Source organism: Carlito syrichta, unplaced genomic scaffold (assembly GCF_000164805.1).
Source record: "Carlito syrichta isolate Samal-C Ts95f unplaced genomic scaffold, Tarsius_syrichta-2.0.1 Scaffold90614, whole genome shotgun sequence".
Lineage (NCBI taxonomy): Eukaryota > Metazoa > Chordata > Mammalia > Primates > Tarsiidae > Carlito > Carlito syrichta.
The window spans coordinates 518132-533912 of NW_007034710.1; the positions used below are offsets into that span (position 1 = coordinate 518132).

General features: G+C 42.6%; 1 protein-coding gene across 2 annotated transcripts in view; it reads left to right on the forward strand.

Annotated features, from left to right (window-relative positions):
• The window catches only part of ZNF609 (zinc finger protein 609), a 243532-nt gene that overhangs the window by 155511 nt on the left and 72240 nt on the right, over nucleotides 1-15781 (forward strand). For both annotated transcript variants that reach the window (XM_008058728.1, XM_021712633.1), the window contains exon 2: nucleotides 14733-14958. In XM_008058728.1, the coding sequence (XP_008056919.1) occupies nucleotides 14733-14958 (226 nt within the window). The remainder of the gene's footprint in view (nucleotides 1-14732; nucleotides 14959-15781) is intronic.

Consider the following 15781-nt stretch of genomic DNA (forward strand, 5'->3'; position numbering starts at 1 on the left):
TTCAGTGGCCACTCCCGGCCACCGCAGCCTCGACCTGCTGGGCTCCGGCGATCCTTCCGCCTCAGCCTTCCGAGTAGCCAGAATTAGAGGCGTGCGCTACCACGCCCGGCTGATTTTTTTATTTATTGTAGAGATGAGGTCTTGTTGCCCAGGCGGGTCTCGAACTCGCGGGCTCAGGCAATCCACTCACCTCAGCCTCCCAAAGGCGTGGGATTACAGGCTGAGCCACCGAGCCCAGCTTTTTTTTTTTTTTTTTTTGAGTTGGAGTCTCACTCAGTTGCCCAGACTGGAGTGCAGTGGCCGCTCCCGGCCACCACAGCCTCGACCTGCTGGGCTCCAGCGATCCTTCCACCTCAGCCTTCCGAGTAGCCAGAATTACAGGCATGCGCTATCACACCCGGCTGATTTTTTGATTTATTGTAGAGATGAGGTCTCGCCAAGTTACCCAGGTGGGTCTCGAACCCGCAGGCTTAGGCAATTCATTCACCTCAGCCTCCCAAAGCACGGGATTACAGACTGAGCCACCGAGCCCGGCTTCAATATGAACTTTCAAGAATGACTTGACTCTTAGAAGAGCTAATAATGACTGTCATGTGAGATTGCAAGAACACTGCAGACACTTGACCTATGTTGTAGAAATTTCATCTTTTGTTTTGTTTTGTTTTTGTTTTTGTTTTTGAGTTGGAGTCTCACTCTGTCACCCAGACTGCAGTGCAGTGGCCGCTCTTGGCCACCGCAGCCTCCACCTGCTGGGCTCCGGCGATCCTTCCACCTCAGCCTTCCAAGTAGCTGGAACTACAGGCGTGCACTACCACACCCGGCTAATTTTTTGATTTATTGTAGAGATGAGGTCTCGCCAAGTTGCCCAGGCGGGTTTCGAACCTGCGGGCTCAGGCAATCCACTCATCTCAGCCTCTCAAAGCCACGGGATTACAGGCTGAGCCACCGAGCCTGACTCGAAATTTCATCTTTTCAAGTTCCTTGGTGTGTGCCCATAGTCCCAGCTATTCAGGAGGCTGAGGTGGGCGGATTGCTTGAGCCCAAGTTTTAGTGCAGCTGGGCAACATAGTAAGACCATGTCTCTTAAAAAAAAACTGTTAATAGGCAAGGCGCTGTGGCTTACGCCTATAATCCCAGCAATTTGGGAGGCTGAGATGAGAGGATTGCCTAAGCCCATGGATTCAAGACCAGCCTGGGAAACTTGCTGAGACCTCATCTCTATAGTAAATCAAACAATTCGTCAAGCATGGTGGCACATGCCTGTAGTTCCAGCTACTTGGAAGGCTGAGGCAGAAGGATTATCTGAGCCCAGCAGGTCGAGGCTGCAATGGCCGTAAGCATGCCACTGCACTCCAGCCTGGGCAACAGAGTGAGACTCCCACTCAAAAAAAAAAAAAAGATTCTACCTTTGAAAAGTTAGTTAGGGGATCTTTCAGCTGCTTCTGTGCTATGATGCTATGATTTTGTTTGTGCATATTCTTCTAGGAACATATACATGATGTAAAATGTGTAAACATGCTGTCTAGAAACACATAACTGCTTTGCTGCTTAAGGTTCCTTCTTTAGACAGAATGACGTCTCACAAGAATCACCCATTATTTCCTGTCAAATCCATGAATCTTATGTGGAATTTATACAAGTCAGTGGATATTCGGGGACCTTCTAGAACGCCAAATCACTTTGTAGGCATTAGATCCTATCTAAGTAGATGGCTATTTCCTGCTTGGCTCAACAGCACTAAGGAATCCATAATCAAAAGTTAACCCAGCCAGGCTCAGTGGCTCAGCCTGTAATCCCGTGCCTTTGGGAGGCTGAGGTGAGTGGATTGCCTGAGCCCACGGGTTCGAGACCCACCTGGGCAACTTGGCGAGACCTCATCTCTACAATAAATCAAAAATCAGTCAGGCGTGGTAGCGTGCGCCTGTAGTTCCGGCTACTTGGAAGTCTGAGGCAGAAGGATCACCGGAGCCCAGCAGGTCGAGGCTGCGGTGGCCGGGAGCGGCCACTGCACTCCAGTCTGGGCAACAAAGTGAGACTCCAACTCAAAAAAACAACCAAAAAAAAAAAGTTAACCCAAACTATATAACATCTTTCATATCACTCTGAAACTTTATCTCTATACCTTTAGCTTAAATGGCAAAGGAAAGGAAGACTTCTGTAGGAAATGATGACTCCTGGTTAATTAAGGAACCACTTTAAATTTTATTTTAGATAAAGGCATTTAATTTCTGAATTGCTAAATTATAATTTCAGAAAAGTTTTATTTATTCTTGGCAATTGCAAAACAAATAGGCACTGGAGAAAATGACTTTCCTTTCCCCTGCCAAAGGTAAAGATTAATTTTATCAATTTTATCAGTTGTTGATGACCATTTGTCACTTCTTTATCCATTTTATAAACCATTGACTAAGCACCTATTTACTTATTATTCAGCTTCTGACATTTATTAATACTTAATTGGTTATAGGTAAATGGTTTTAGTGAGGGGAAAGGGGAATAAAAGAAAGAAGATACCTTATTTGTAAACATCCCTTCCTTATACAAGTGCTTAGTCTGTGGACTTTGGAATGTTCTCTCCTACTTACTCTGCTCTTTCTGTTTTTCCCGCTTTCTTGTCTCTTTCCTTCACCATTCCCCTTCCTAACTGCCCTAGTCTGGCAGAAACTGATGTTTGCCTATTGAACAGGGAGTTTTCCTCTATTTTTCTTCTTACTAGAATCCCAGTTTTGTTTAGGAAGCAGTTAGGCATATTTGTCTGGAGAAGCTGATCTCTTCCCCATTTCCAGATCATGAAATTTGATCAGTTCTCAAAATATGACCCTTGAACCCCTAGATATTTCTGAAACCCTTTAGGAGTTCTGTAAGGTTAAAACTATTTTCGTAACACCAAGACATTATTTGCCTTTTCACTCTATTGACATTTGCACTGCTGGTACAAAAACAGTGATGGGCAAATGGCTGGCATCTGGGCATAAACCAAAGAAGTGACACCAAATTGTAGTAGTCATCCATTCTTTACGACTATACACGCAAAGTAAAAGATAAACGAATTTTTAAAGCTAGTTTCATTTTAAATGTTTTAAATAATGCAGTAAGACATTAGTGTTATTAAATCTTGACTTTTGAGTACATGTTATTTTATATTCTCTGACATAAAGCACTTCTGCTATATGGTAAAGTGTTTAGGAAAAGCACTTGTATGATTGGGTTACGAGCTGGACTAGCCAGTTTTTTCATGGTATACAATTTTTATTAGAAGGAACAACTGGTAAATTATAGTTATTCAGACTTAGTTGTTTGGAAGGCATTTTCTTGAAAATGAATGAAATGAGCCTGTTACTTCAAGGAAAACAACTAACAATATTTGTTAATTATAAAACATGAGCATTCAAGCAAAAATTATAATTTGGAATACGTGTATCTGTCCCTCTGTTCTTGACAGCTTTCCAGTGCCAAAAGACTTTTCTGATAAGAGGTAATGTTAACAAATACGATGTTTTGATGTCAATGAAATGTTTCAGTATTTGAAAGAGCTGTCTAACTCAGTTGAACCAATATTTTCCTTAACGATCAATGCATGATGTTAAAAAAAAATCATGCATAAGTAAAAGAAACATCTAAAGTGCAATATAGACCAATGATTTTTTTTTTTTTTTTTTTTTTTGGGGGGGTTGGAGTCTTACTCCATTGCCCAGGCTGGAGTGCAGTAGCACACTCACGGCCACCCCAGCGTCAACCTGCTAGATCCAGTGATCCTTCCACCTTAAGCTTCCAAGTAGCCAGAACTACAGGCATGCACTACCATGCCAGGCTAATTTTTTAAAATTTATTGTAGAGAAGAGATCTCATCATGTTGCCCGTGCTGGTCTTGAACTCACAGGCTCAGGCAATCTACTCTCCTCAACCTCTCAAAGTGCTGGGATTACAGGCTGAGCCATCAAGGCTGGCCGACAAATGGATTTTAATGTAACCGAGTACAGGAAGTTCACTGATACAATTTCAGATTCCACATTGTCATTTAACCTTTTTTTTTTTTTTGAGTTGGAGTCTCACTCTGAAACCCAGGCTGGAGTGCAGTGGCATGCTCACCACCACCACAGCATCTACTTGCTGGGCTCAGGTGATCCTTCCTCCTCAGCTTTCCAAGTAGCTGGAACCACAGGCGTGTGCCACCATGCCCAGCTAATCTTTTGACTTATTATAGAGTTGAGGTCTCACCATGTTGCTTAGGTTGGTCTCGAATCCCTGAACTCAGGCAATCCTCTCACCTCTGCCCCCCAAAGTGCTGGGATTACAGACGTGAGCCACCGTATCTGGTATCATTAACCTTTCTAAGAACTATCACTTATTGAGTTTGGGTATCATAGCAAGGAAGACTATCCATCTGTAAATTGAATGCAAAGACAGACATGAGATTCTAGCTGTTTTCTATTAAACCAGACACTGAAGAAATGTATAAGACTATTTTAAAAAAAGGTATACTTTTCTTTTTTCCTTCCTTTTAGAAAAGCTAGCTATTTTATTTAAACTGTTGTATATGTTAATGTTTTAACCACTAAGTTAAATTTTTTTGTTTCAATTCTAGTGTTGTAAATATTAGTGGCTATATCCCACATAAGTGAAAGTTCTTTGTATCTCAATTTGTTATTAAAATCTTTTTATTTTGAGATTGAATTTATGTAATAAATAATACAGAGACCTCATGTATACTTTACCTAGTTTTTCCCAATTGTAATATCTTACAAAATATAGGATGGTATCATAACTGTGATGTTGACATTGATGTAATCACCTGTCTGTTAGGATATTCCCCATTTTACTTGTACTCGTGTGTTTGTGTGTTTAGTTCCATGCAATTTTGCCACATGCATAGGTTCATGTACCCACCACCCACTCAAGATACAGAATACTATCACCTAAAGATCTTTTGTGTTGCTGTTTTATAACCACACTCACCTTTCTTCTACCTCCTCCAGTCTCAGCCTTTTATCCCTTACAAATACTAATCTATTATCTGATTTTGTTATTTTGAAATTGTTAGTTATATCTTTTGGTTTTAATGTCTAATATGTTAGACTGGGTATGGTAGCTCACACCTGGTAACCACAGCACTTTAGGAGACTAAAGTAGGCAGATTGCTTGAGTCTAGTAGTTCAAGACTGGCCTGGGCTATGTAAGACCTTTTTTGTAAGACCTTGTCTCTACAAAAAAATTTTAAAAATTAGCCGAATGTGGTGGTGCTAGCCTATAGTCCCAGGTACTTGGGAGCCTGAGGCAGAAGAATCACAAGAGCCCAGGAGGACAAGGCTGTAGTGAGCTGTGATTGTGCCACTGCACTCCAGTCTGGGCAACTGAGTGAAATCTCAACTCAAAATAATAATGATGATGATGATAATAATAATATGTTAAATATTAATAGATACAACCTACATAAACAAAAACTTTTTTTTTAAGTTAGAGTCTCACTCTGTCACCCAGGCTGGAGTAATGACACACTGCTCACGGCCACTGCAGCCTTGATCTGCTGGGCTCGGGTGATCCTTCCACTTCAGCCTTCCAAGTTACTGGAACCACAGGCATGTGCCACCATATCCAGCTAATTTTTTTATTTATTGTAGAGACGAGGTTTCGCCATGTTTCCCAGGCTGGTCTCGATCCCATGGGCTCATGCAATCCTCTCACCTCCGCCTCCCAAAGTTCTGGGTTTACAGGCATGAGCCACCATGCCCAGCAACAAAAACTCTTAAGGTTCTCGATTTTTAAGGATTTCTACAACCAAAAAGTTTGAGAAGAGCTGACTTAGACCAGGGAGAATCATCCCATTTCTCCTTCTTATACACAGCAGAGCAAGATGTGTCTTGTGAAGTCTCAATTTATAATACTTATGTTTTCTCATAGGATTATCAATAACAATGACAATTCATTGTTCTTTAGTACAGTTTGGTCTAGCCATGTTGTAGGTTAAATAGGCTCGTGCGGGCTGGCCTAAAAATCATGGTTTAAGACTTCATTCTTTTAGTTGGGGTCTCATTCTGTCCCCTAGGCTAGAGTATAGTGAAATGATCACAGCTCACCACAGACTCAAACTTCTGGGCTCAAGAGATCCTCCCCCATCAGACTTCTGAGTAGCTGGGACTATAGGTGTGTACCACCATGACCAGGTGTGTGTGTGTGTGTGTGTGTGTGTGTGTGTATGTGTGTGTGTGTAGAGATGAGGTCTTGCTCTATTGCCTAGGCTCAAGCAATCCTCCCACCTTGGCCTTCCAAAGTGCAGGAATTACAGGAGTGAGCCACCATACCTAACCTTTTTTGTGTGTGAGTGTTGGAGTCTCACTCTGTCGCCCAAACTGGAGTGCAGTGGCACACTCATGGCCACTGTAGCCTCAACCCACTGGGCTCAGGTGATCCTTCCGCCTCAGCCTTCCAAGTAGCTAGAGACGAGGTTTCGCCTCGTGCTACCATGCCCACAACCAGCTTATTTTTGTATTTATTCTGGAGACAAGGTCTCACCAAGTTGCCCAGGCTGGTCTTGAGCCCCTGGGCTCTGGCAGTCCCCTTACCTTGGCTTCCCAAAGTACTAGGATTACAGGCTGGAGCTACCACATTCATCCTTTTTTTTTTTTAGATGTTTAATATAATTTAAAACAATAAAGAAGCAGTCTCTATTGCCCAGGCTGGCCATGAACTCCTGACCGCAAGCCATCCTCTCACCTTGGCTTCTCAAAATGCTGGGATTATATTCATGAGCCACTCTGCACAACCTAAGACTTCTGACATTGGTGATTCTAAGTGACTCAGAAAATGGCATTAACTGTCCATTATATTCACTTTATTTCATTTGTGGGTTATTTTTATTTTTTATTTTTATTTTTTGAGTTGGAGTCTCCTGCTGTCACCCAGGCTAGAGTGCAGTGGCATGCTCACAGCCACCGCAGCCTTGACCTGCTGAGACCAGGCAATCCTTCCTTTTAGCCTTCCAAGTAACTGGAATTAACAGGTACATGCTACCACATCTGGCTTATTTTTTTTTTATTTATTGTAGAAAAGAGGTCTCACCAAATTGTTCAGGCTGGTCTCAAACCCTAGGCAATCCTCTCACCTTGGCCTCCCAAAGTGCTGGGATTACAGGCTTGAGCCACTGCGCCTGGTAGGTTATTTTATTTGTATTTATTTAGTTTGTTGGTTTTTATGTTTTGTGGGGTAAAATAATGGAGTGGAGATGCCACATTCAAACCCTGATTTGTTTGTTTTTTTTTGAGTTGGTGTCTGTCTTAATCTTGTCGCCCAGGCTGGAGCGCAGTGGCACACTCATGGCCAGCGCGGCCTCGGCCTGCTGTCAAGACCTGATTTTTTAGGAAATGTGTATGTGAAAGAGGGAAAAGCAGAGCATTTAGGAGAGGAAGTAGTTGCAGAAGTTCTTTATTCTTGGGGCGCAAACCCCAATGCTCGCCTCACGACGATACGGGGATGGAGAGACAGCAGCCTCCTACAGTAAAAATACAGTCAACTTCAGAGGGAGCCCTTAGCTGCCTGTCATCACTCACCAGCTGCAAAGTTAACAGCGTTCCTGAAGGAAATGTGAGTTTGAGCCAGGCAAGAGGTTGTAGAATGGGAAGACTTAAAGAAGAGCAGTGGTGATGCTTCATTCGGGAAAACCCTTGCCACCGTAATGGACCTTGCCATGGAGTTTGTGTTGTGCGTTGATTTTGCTTATGCGTATTCTCTTCCCTTTGTTAAATCTCAAGAATAATTTATCCATTCCCACACACTGAGAATTTGTAGACAAGCTTGAAGATTAGGATTGTTTGGTCTGATAGTTACTTTTTAGCAGAAGTAGTCTTCTGGGTCTGAGCTTGAGACTATAGAGTAATCATTGCAGAACAAACTACAGATTTGCAGCCTGTAGTCTTCAAATTGTGTGTTCAAAAACAAACCCCCCCCCAAAAAAAATCAAGAGGAAAAGAAATAAAAAAGACAAAAACAAGATTATTTGTTCACTGCACTTGCATCTTCTAGTGCACAGTGGAACAGCTTCTACTGCTGACTAGGTGCTGAATGGTTAAAACTAAGTGCTAAAGTAAGTCTTTTGTGAACAGTAAAATATGTAGCTTCTAAGAATTATTTAGAGACTAGTTATATTGCCTGCTACTGTGTGTTTTTCTCTTTTTCCTCCTCCTCTTTCTTCTGCTACAATATGATTTGGAAATTAACTATAGGTACAATCCAATTCCTAAGTGAAATCTGGAAGCTCAGCAGACCGGGAGCCTCTTTTTATTTTTTTAATTTCTTTTTTTTTTAGTGGGGAAGAGGCAAGGTCCAAGTGTACTTAGTGTTTGAAAAAGACCTGTTGTGTTTTTGGATTTACTCAGGATATTCTGTTGCATTCTAACAAGAGCTTTGTGGAAAGGAGGTATTTAGATTTCTCCCTCCATCCTCAATTACTCCATAATGTCTATCTTCCAGCCTCTCGTGACAAGGAATCACTGATTTTTTGGAATAAGCAAAAACAATCTGTTACATTATTTTAAGAGACAGTGTCTCCCTGTGTCACCCAGGCTGGAGTGCCATGGTGCGATCACAGCATTGTAACCTTCATCTCCTGAGTTCAAGTGATCCTCCTGAGTAGCTAGGACTACAGGTACATACAGCTATGGCCAACTATTTTTTTCTTTTTTAGAGACAGGATCTTGCTTTGCGACTCAGACTTATCTCAAACTCTTGGTTGCATGCAGTCCTCCCTCCTTAGACTCCCATAGTATTGAGATTATATGTGTGAGCCACCATGCTGGGCCTATTTTCAAAAATGACAGTAAACTTACTTTGTCTCAAAATTCCAGTTAGCAGGAAGCAGTTCAAATAATTGATTTTTTTTCTTTGTCATTTATTTATTGAGTTGGAGTCTCACTCTGTCACCCAGCCTGGAGTGCAGTGGCACGCTCATGGCCACCACGGCCTTGACCTACTGCCCTCAGGTGATCCTTCCACCTCAGCCTTCCAAGTAGCTGGAACTATAGGCACACGCCACCATGCCTGGCGAATTTTTTTTTTTTTTTTTTTTTGAGTTGGAGTCGCCCAGACTGGAGTGCAGTGGCCGCTCCCGGCCACCGCAGCCTTGACCTGCTGGGCTCTGGCGATCCTTCCGCCTCAGCCTTCCAAGTAGCTAGAATTACAGGCGTGCACTCCCACACCCGGCTAATTTTTTGATTTATTGTAGAGATGAGGTCTTGCCAAGTTGCCCAGGGTGGTCTGGAACTGTGGGCTCAAACAGTCCTCTCACCTTGGCCTCCCAAAATGCTGGGATTATAGGCGTGAGCCAACATGCCCAGCCTTTTCCTTTGTATTTTAGTTTGAAAGACAGAAATAAATAACATAATAAATAGCTAAATGAAATTTTTAAATGACTTGCTATTCTTTTTGATAATAATAATCACAATAAAAGCTTGGTGAGCAAATTAAGTTTTATATAAATCCTTGGTGGGGGAGAATAGGTTGTTATATGTCTGTCTGTGAATCAGTTGGCATTCGTTTTAACCCTCTGCCCGGTGCCACCTATATTGCTATTACTTTTGCTGATGTTGAGTCACTGTAAAATTTTGAAAGACCTTTGGGATTATTGAGAATGATTACATCTTATTAATATAGTATTTAGTGTATTTGATGATATTCTGCTTTCCATACAATCTTATGCGATAATTCTGAATAAATCTGAACATTCATCTAACCATTATTCTCAATTATATTTTCACTTTTTTTTTCTTTTTTTTGTTTTGTTTTGTTTTTGTGTGTGTGTGTGTTTTTTTGTTTTGAGTTGGAGTCTCACTCTGTCACCCAAACTGGAGTGCTGTGGCCGCTCTCGGTCACCACAGCCTCGACCTGCTGGGCTCTGGCGATCCTTCCGCCTCAGCCTTCCAAGTAGCTGGAACTACAGGCGGACGCTACCACACCCGGCTAATTTTTTGATTTATTGTAGAGATGAGATCTCGCGAAGTTGCGCAGGTGGGTCTCGAACCCGCAGGCTCAGGCAATCCACTCACCTCAGCCTACCAAAGGCACGGGATTACAGGCTGAACCATCGAGCCTGGCACATATTTTCACTTTTAGATAAAAGGAAATGTCTTGGAGCTATTGCAGTTATCAGTAGAAATAGCTTCCTTTCTGCCTTTTGACTGTGGAGATAAAAATATGATTCATATTGTGGCTGAGCTCGGTGGCTCAGCCTGTAACCCCGCTCTTTTGGGAGGCTGAGGTGAGTGGATTGCTTGAGCCCACAGGTTCGAGACGTGCCTGGGCAACATGGTGAGACCTCATCTCTACAATAAATAAAAAATTAGCCAGGCGTGTTAGCACACGCCTGTTGTTCCAGCTACTTGGAAGGCTCGCCGGAGCCCAGCAGGTCGAGGCTGCGGTGGCCTGGAGTGGCCACTGCACTCCAGTCTGGGTGACAGAGTGAGACTCCAACTCAAAAAAAAAAAAAGATTCATATTGTGAAGGGGAAAGGGAAGATTCTGTCGTAAATATTTCTTCAGTGCATTTTCTACCCCTAAAATTATGTTGCAGCCTTGAAGATTTTTCTCCATCAGTGCTTCTCATGTGTAGAAGGCAGTTGAAGTCAGTGTGCAATTACCTTTTGTGGGGAGATTAATGACTCTGGCCTTTCTTTATTCTTTCCAATCCCCATTTCTGTGTCACCTGCCTGTCAGCACTCAGATTCTTAATAGGTGCCATTAAGCTAATATCTAAAGGCGAATTGAAAAGCAGTATCACTAACAGATAACAGGACATAAACTGTTGGAAAACTCCAGAAATTTCCACTTTTAATTCTCTGTAAGTCTCTTTTCAGGTTCTTGTTTGTTTTGTTGTTTACCTCTCAGGTAAACTGAGCCCCAGGAGCCATGGTGGCCCTTCTTAGCATTTCAGAGACTGAGAATTGGCCTAACTTTGTTGTTGTAGTTGTTGTTATTAAGGCATCTTATGACTTTAGCTTTTTTATATTCCTATTCCTTATTTTCCCTGTTGGCACCAATCTCCTGACAATCCCTGCTCTTATAAGTATATGAGAAAGATGAGAAAATGAGTCCTTTTCTGATTTTTATCTTCTCCTGGCGAGTGATAAATGAAGCTGTGTTTGTTCCAAGGGATAGCAGAATACGAAGTCCTGTAAAGTCACCTAGGTTATTAGATGAATACCACAGAGCTGCTTATTATGCACTGTAGTTTAATGTAGATTATAGATGTGACCAAACAGTAAAGAGCAGAGCTGGAGCTGTAATTAAACTGTATTGTACTGCTCTGTGATCGCTCCTTAGATTTATCTTGCAAAGTAGAAAGAAACCGAATTGTTCCACACCCACAGGTGGATTTCTCCACTTCTCCCCACCTCCAAGCATCTCTTTTTATCAACTAAATAATTAAATAAAGTCACCTTCATACAAGCAGAGATCCTGAATTCTGCCTAGTAACTCTGATCCGTAAAGGTAGTTTGGTGCATACATTTTTTTTTTTTTGAGTTGGAGTCTCGCTCTGTCACCCAGACTGGAGTGCAGTGGCCGCTCCCCGCCACTGCAACCTCGACCTGCTGGGCTCCAGCAATCCTTCCGCTTCAGCCTTCCGAGTAGCCGGAATTACAGGTGCACGCTACCATGCCCAGCTGATTTTTTGATTTATTGTAGAGATGAGGTCTCGCTGCCCAGGCGGGTCTCGAACCCGTGGGCTCAGGCAATCCACTCACCTTAGCCTCCAAGGCATGGGATTACAGGCTGAGCCACCAAGCCCCGCAGGTGCATACATATTAATCAGCTTCTTAAGTATATGAGTCAATTCTGTTATTGTTAGTGATCAGTTCAGTCAAGTTTCTTCAGATGTTCTGTCACAGAGTTTAAATCTGGCAAACTGCTTGAATGCAACAAGCGTGTTTCGTATTTATATCTTAGGTACTGTTTTTTTGCATCTTAGATATTGTTTTCTGGATTTCTCAGCACAGAATCAAGGGCTTGATTTTATCTAGAACGTAACAGCATATCTTCCTCCTGACCTCCTAGGAGCACTGAATAACCTAGCAGGAAATGAAACCACTTCCAGAAAAGAGCTGTCCTTAATGGCTGAGAGAGCGTGTGGGTGTCTTCCTGGGTCTTACCTTCTTCTGTGCCCCTGGGATCGCTGCCTCAGCTGTGGAACAGGTTGGCCATAGGACCTGTGCAACATGGCAATCAGAAAGTTCATAGGAATTACCTAGAAGATTGAGGCCAATGTCTGTGTCCAAGAAAAAGGACAGTGCAAGAACTTATCTTGCTTATAGAAAAGAGATCAAGCCCTAAACAAAAGAAATTCACATACTGATTGTAAAATTGCTTCTGTCTCAGTTCTTCCCCAAGAGAAAGAACAGAGAAACAGGTGAAGCCAAGGGTGAGGCCAAGAATGCAGATGATCCCCTTTTTCGTGACTCTCAAGGGTTTCTTACAGCATTTCTGGAAGAACTTAAGGATTAGATCCAGATTCTAGCACTACAGAGGGACAGGAGAGAGACTCCAGTTTATTTTTCCTATGTTGTTTTTAACCTTCAAATCTATACATATAACTTTTTTTTGAGTTGGCTTCTCTGTCACCCAGGTTGGACTGCAGTGGCACACTTGCAGCCACCTTCTAGGCTCCGGCAGTCCTCTCACCTCTGTCTCCCAAAGTGCTAGCGTTACAGGTGTAAGCCACCATGCCCACCCTATACACAGAAATTTTGAAGGGTCTTTCTAAGATCTACCACATCCAAAGAAGTTTGGCAAATTAAATTACAAATGCCTGAATTTCAAGAGAGCAAAAATGCCTTTTTCCATTTATCATAATTGTAGAAATTTCATTTTATAGGCTTCTACTTGCATTTCATTTTATAAAAAGGGTGGAGTTAGGGAATACGTGGAGGTGTGTATGTGTATGTGTGTGTGAGACAATAAGCAGATAAGGATACTTTTTTTGGCAGCTCTTCAGGGATCAGAATTAATCAGAATCGTTGTATGAACATTCTGTGGACTCTGAGGGCGATGATCTCCAAATAGTGATGACCTCCTAAGCCAAAAACATCAGAGCCAACTGTGGAGAAACTGATGCAGTGCCCACATGCCAGGCTAGTTTTCAAGGCCAGGAAGGTGTATGTGGGTGTGTCGGGGAGAGGAAGATGGATTATAGGTGGAATGGTGGTCATGCATCAATTATCCCAGAACCAGAGTGATGTTGCAGAGCTGTTTGGAAGGTTAGATTATGGTTGCGTGTGTGGTTTTCTCTGAATGACTCTATTCAAGGACTACATTTAGCCTGTACTGCAAAGTCTTTTACAAGGGGAAGAGGATTCCAGTCCTTGACTCTCATTTTCTAGGTCTGCTGATTGATATCATACTTAATCTTCAGAGGAAACCAGCCAGTGTGTATACTGGGTGCCTCTGCATATGCAAGACATCATGCTCATTTAGGATTTGAGCACTATAAACTCAGAGTTGATACTTTGTCAGCCTGATAAATGCTAGGATTTAAAGAGTTAAAGGATCATTGCCCGCTTCATTACAACTTTTATGTTGTCTCTAGATACGTTGCATTCTTTTTGGAACCTAAGTAATTATGCTCTTGTGAGAGGTTCTGGTTTTGGAGGCAGATGGCTGGCATTTGACTATTTCTATTTGTATTATGTGTGTAATCAGCTACATCTACAGACTGCTGTAAGATTGGCTTCTGGATGGCAACAGTACCTCCTGTTTCTTTGTGTTTTTTGTTTGTTTTTTTTTGAGTTGGAGTGTCACTCTGTTGCCTAGGCTGGAGTGCAGTGGCACACTCACAGCCACCCCAGCATCGACCTGCTGGGTTCTGGCAATCCTTCCACCTCAGCCTTCCAAGTAACCAGAACTACAGGCACACACTACCATACCTGGCTAATTTTTGATGTAGAGATGAGGTCTCACCAAGTTGCCTGGACTGGTCTCGAATGTGCGGGTTCATGCAATCCACTTGCTTTGGCCTCTCAAAGTGCTGGGATTATAGGCTGAGCCACCGAGCCCAGCCCTCCTGTTTCTTACAGATAAATTTAATGTTAATATCATACTCCAAGATGCCATTCTCATTGACCAACCACTGTTATGGTCTCTGAAGGTTAAAATTCTCCACCAGGTTGCTCTCAGCCCTCCTATAACTTTTAAGTAGATTTCCTTCTAACTAAAGGTATTTTAAAATACCTAAGGTCCTTAGAAACTATGGTATTCCTAGGATCTGGGTACTTCTTTCTCTCTTTATCCCCACTAAATGCACTGTTTGTTGAATGCTAGATGTGGTAGGAAGCACAGTGGTGACAGTAGAACATGCCTCAGAAGCTGGACCTTTTTTTCTCATCAGTCTGTGTGCTCTGTTGCTGTTGAAATCAGACTCTGATTCTCTTTCACTAAATATTCTTTATGAAATTAGAAAAAAATATGATTCTTTTTCTTTCACTTGTAGCCAAGCACAGTTTATGAGGAAGAACATTAATAAGAAATAGAGCTTCACCTAGCACAGGAAGATCTCATCTAAACCACTACATTTGTAGTGGTATCATGAGCTAGAAGGAAGAGCCACAGTCTTATATTTAGGAAAAACCATAGTCTTATATTTAGAGCCCTCTCTACTCTGGCAGGAAAGTATATAAGACTAGATTGAATACAGAAAAGGTATTTCCTCCAAATGTTCTCCCCATAACTCAGCCACTTTTTTCTCTTCCCCCACAGATGGAGTCCCCCGTCTCCACACCAGCAGTGCTGCCACTGCACCTTTTGGTGCCAGTGGTCAATAATGACATCTCATCCCCCTGTGAGCAGATCATGGTTCGCACCCGTTCAGTCGGAGTCAACACATGTGACGTGTCTCTAGCCACAGAGCCTGAGTGCTTGGGCCCCTGTGAACCTGGAACCAGTGTCAACCTTGAAGGTATCGTGTGGCAGGAAACGGAAGATGGTAAGTATGATAGGTAGTTTTCCTAGCCCTTCTCAACCTGCTTCTGCAGGGAGCCATAGGGGCCTATTGTTGTAAATATTGCCAAGTATTACTAGGAGTCTCAGATGTCCACAGTCTGCTGGTGACACCCACTCAGAGGATCTTAGCAAACTTATTATTATTTTTTTGAACCAGAGTCTCACTCTGTTGCCCAGGTTGAAGTGCAGTGGCACGCTCATAGCCACCACAGCCTCCACCTGTTAGGTTCAGGCTATCGTTCCACCTCAGCCTTCCAAATAGCTGGAACCACAGGCACATACCACACACCTGGCTAATTTTTGGATTTGTTGTAGAGATGAGGTCTCGCCAAGTTGCCCTGGCTGGTCTTGAACTGATGGCCTCCAGGCAGTCCTCTCACCTTGGCCTCCCAAAGTGCTGGGATTATAGGTGTGAACCACCATACCTGGTCAGCAAATTTCTTAGCTAAATGTCTCAGCTTCTAGAGATTGCCAGTGCTAGTTTTTAAAATTAATTATCTCCCTTTTGTAGCTATTCAACAGTGTTGGCCCTGGTACATAAGCAGTCATTTGATAGATGCTGGCCAGGTGATTCCAACTGTATCTGTATTCTCCATATTCCTTCTTTCATTTTATATGGAGATTTAGATTATAAATGAACTTTTGAGCCGGCTTGAAGAGAATAAGTAATAAAAGGGAATCAAGGGATGGAGAACAGTTACTTTTCAACTGACTTAGTGTTGGCTCATTGAATATGCAGCTCTAGCCTTTTTTTTTTGAGTTGGAGTCTCACTCTGTTGCCCAGACTGGAGTGCAGTAGCCGCTCC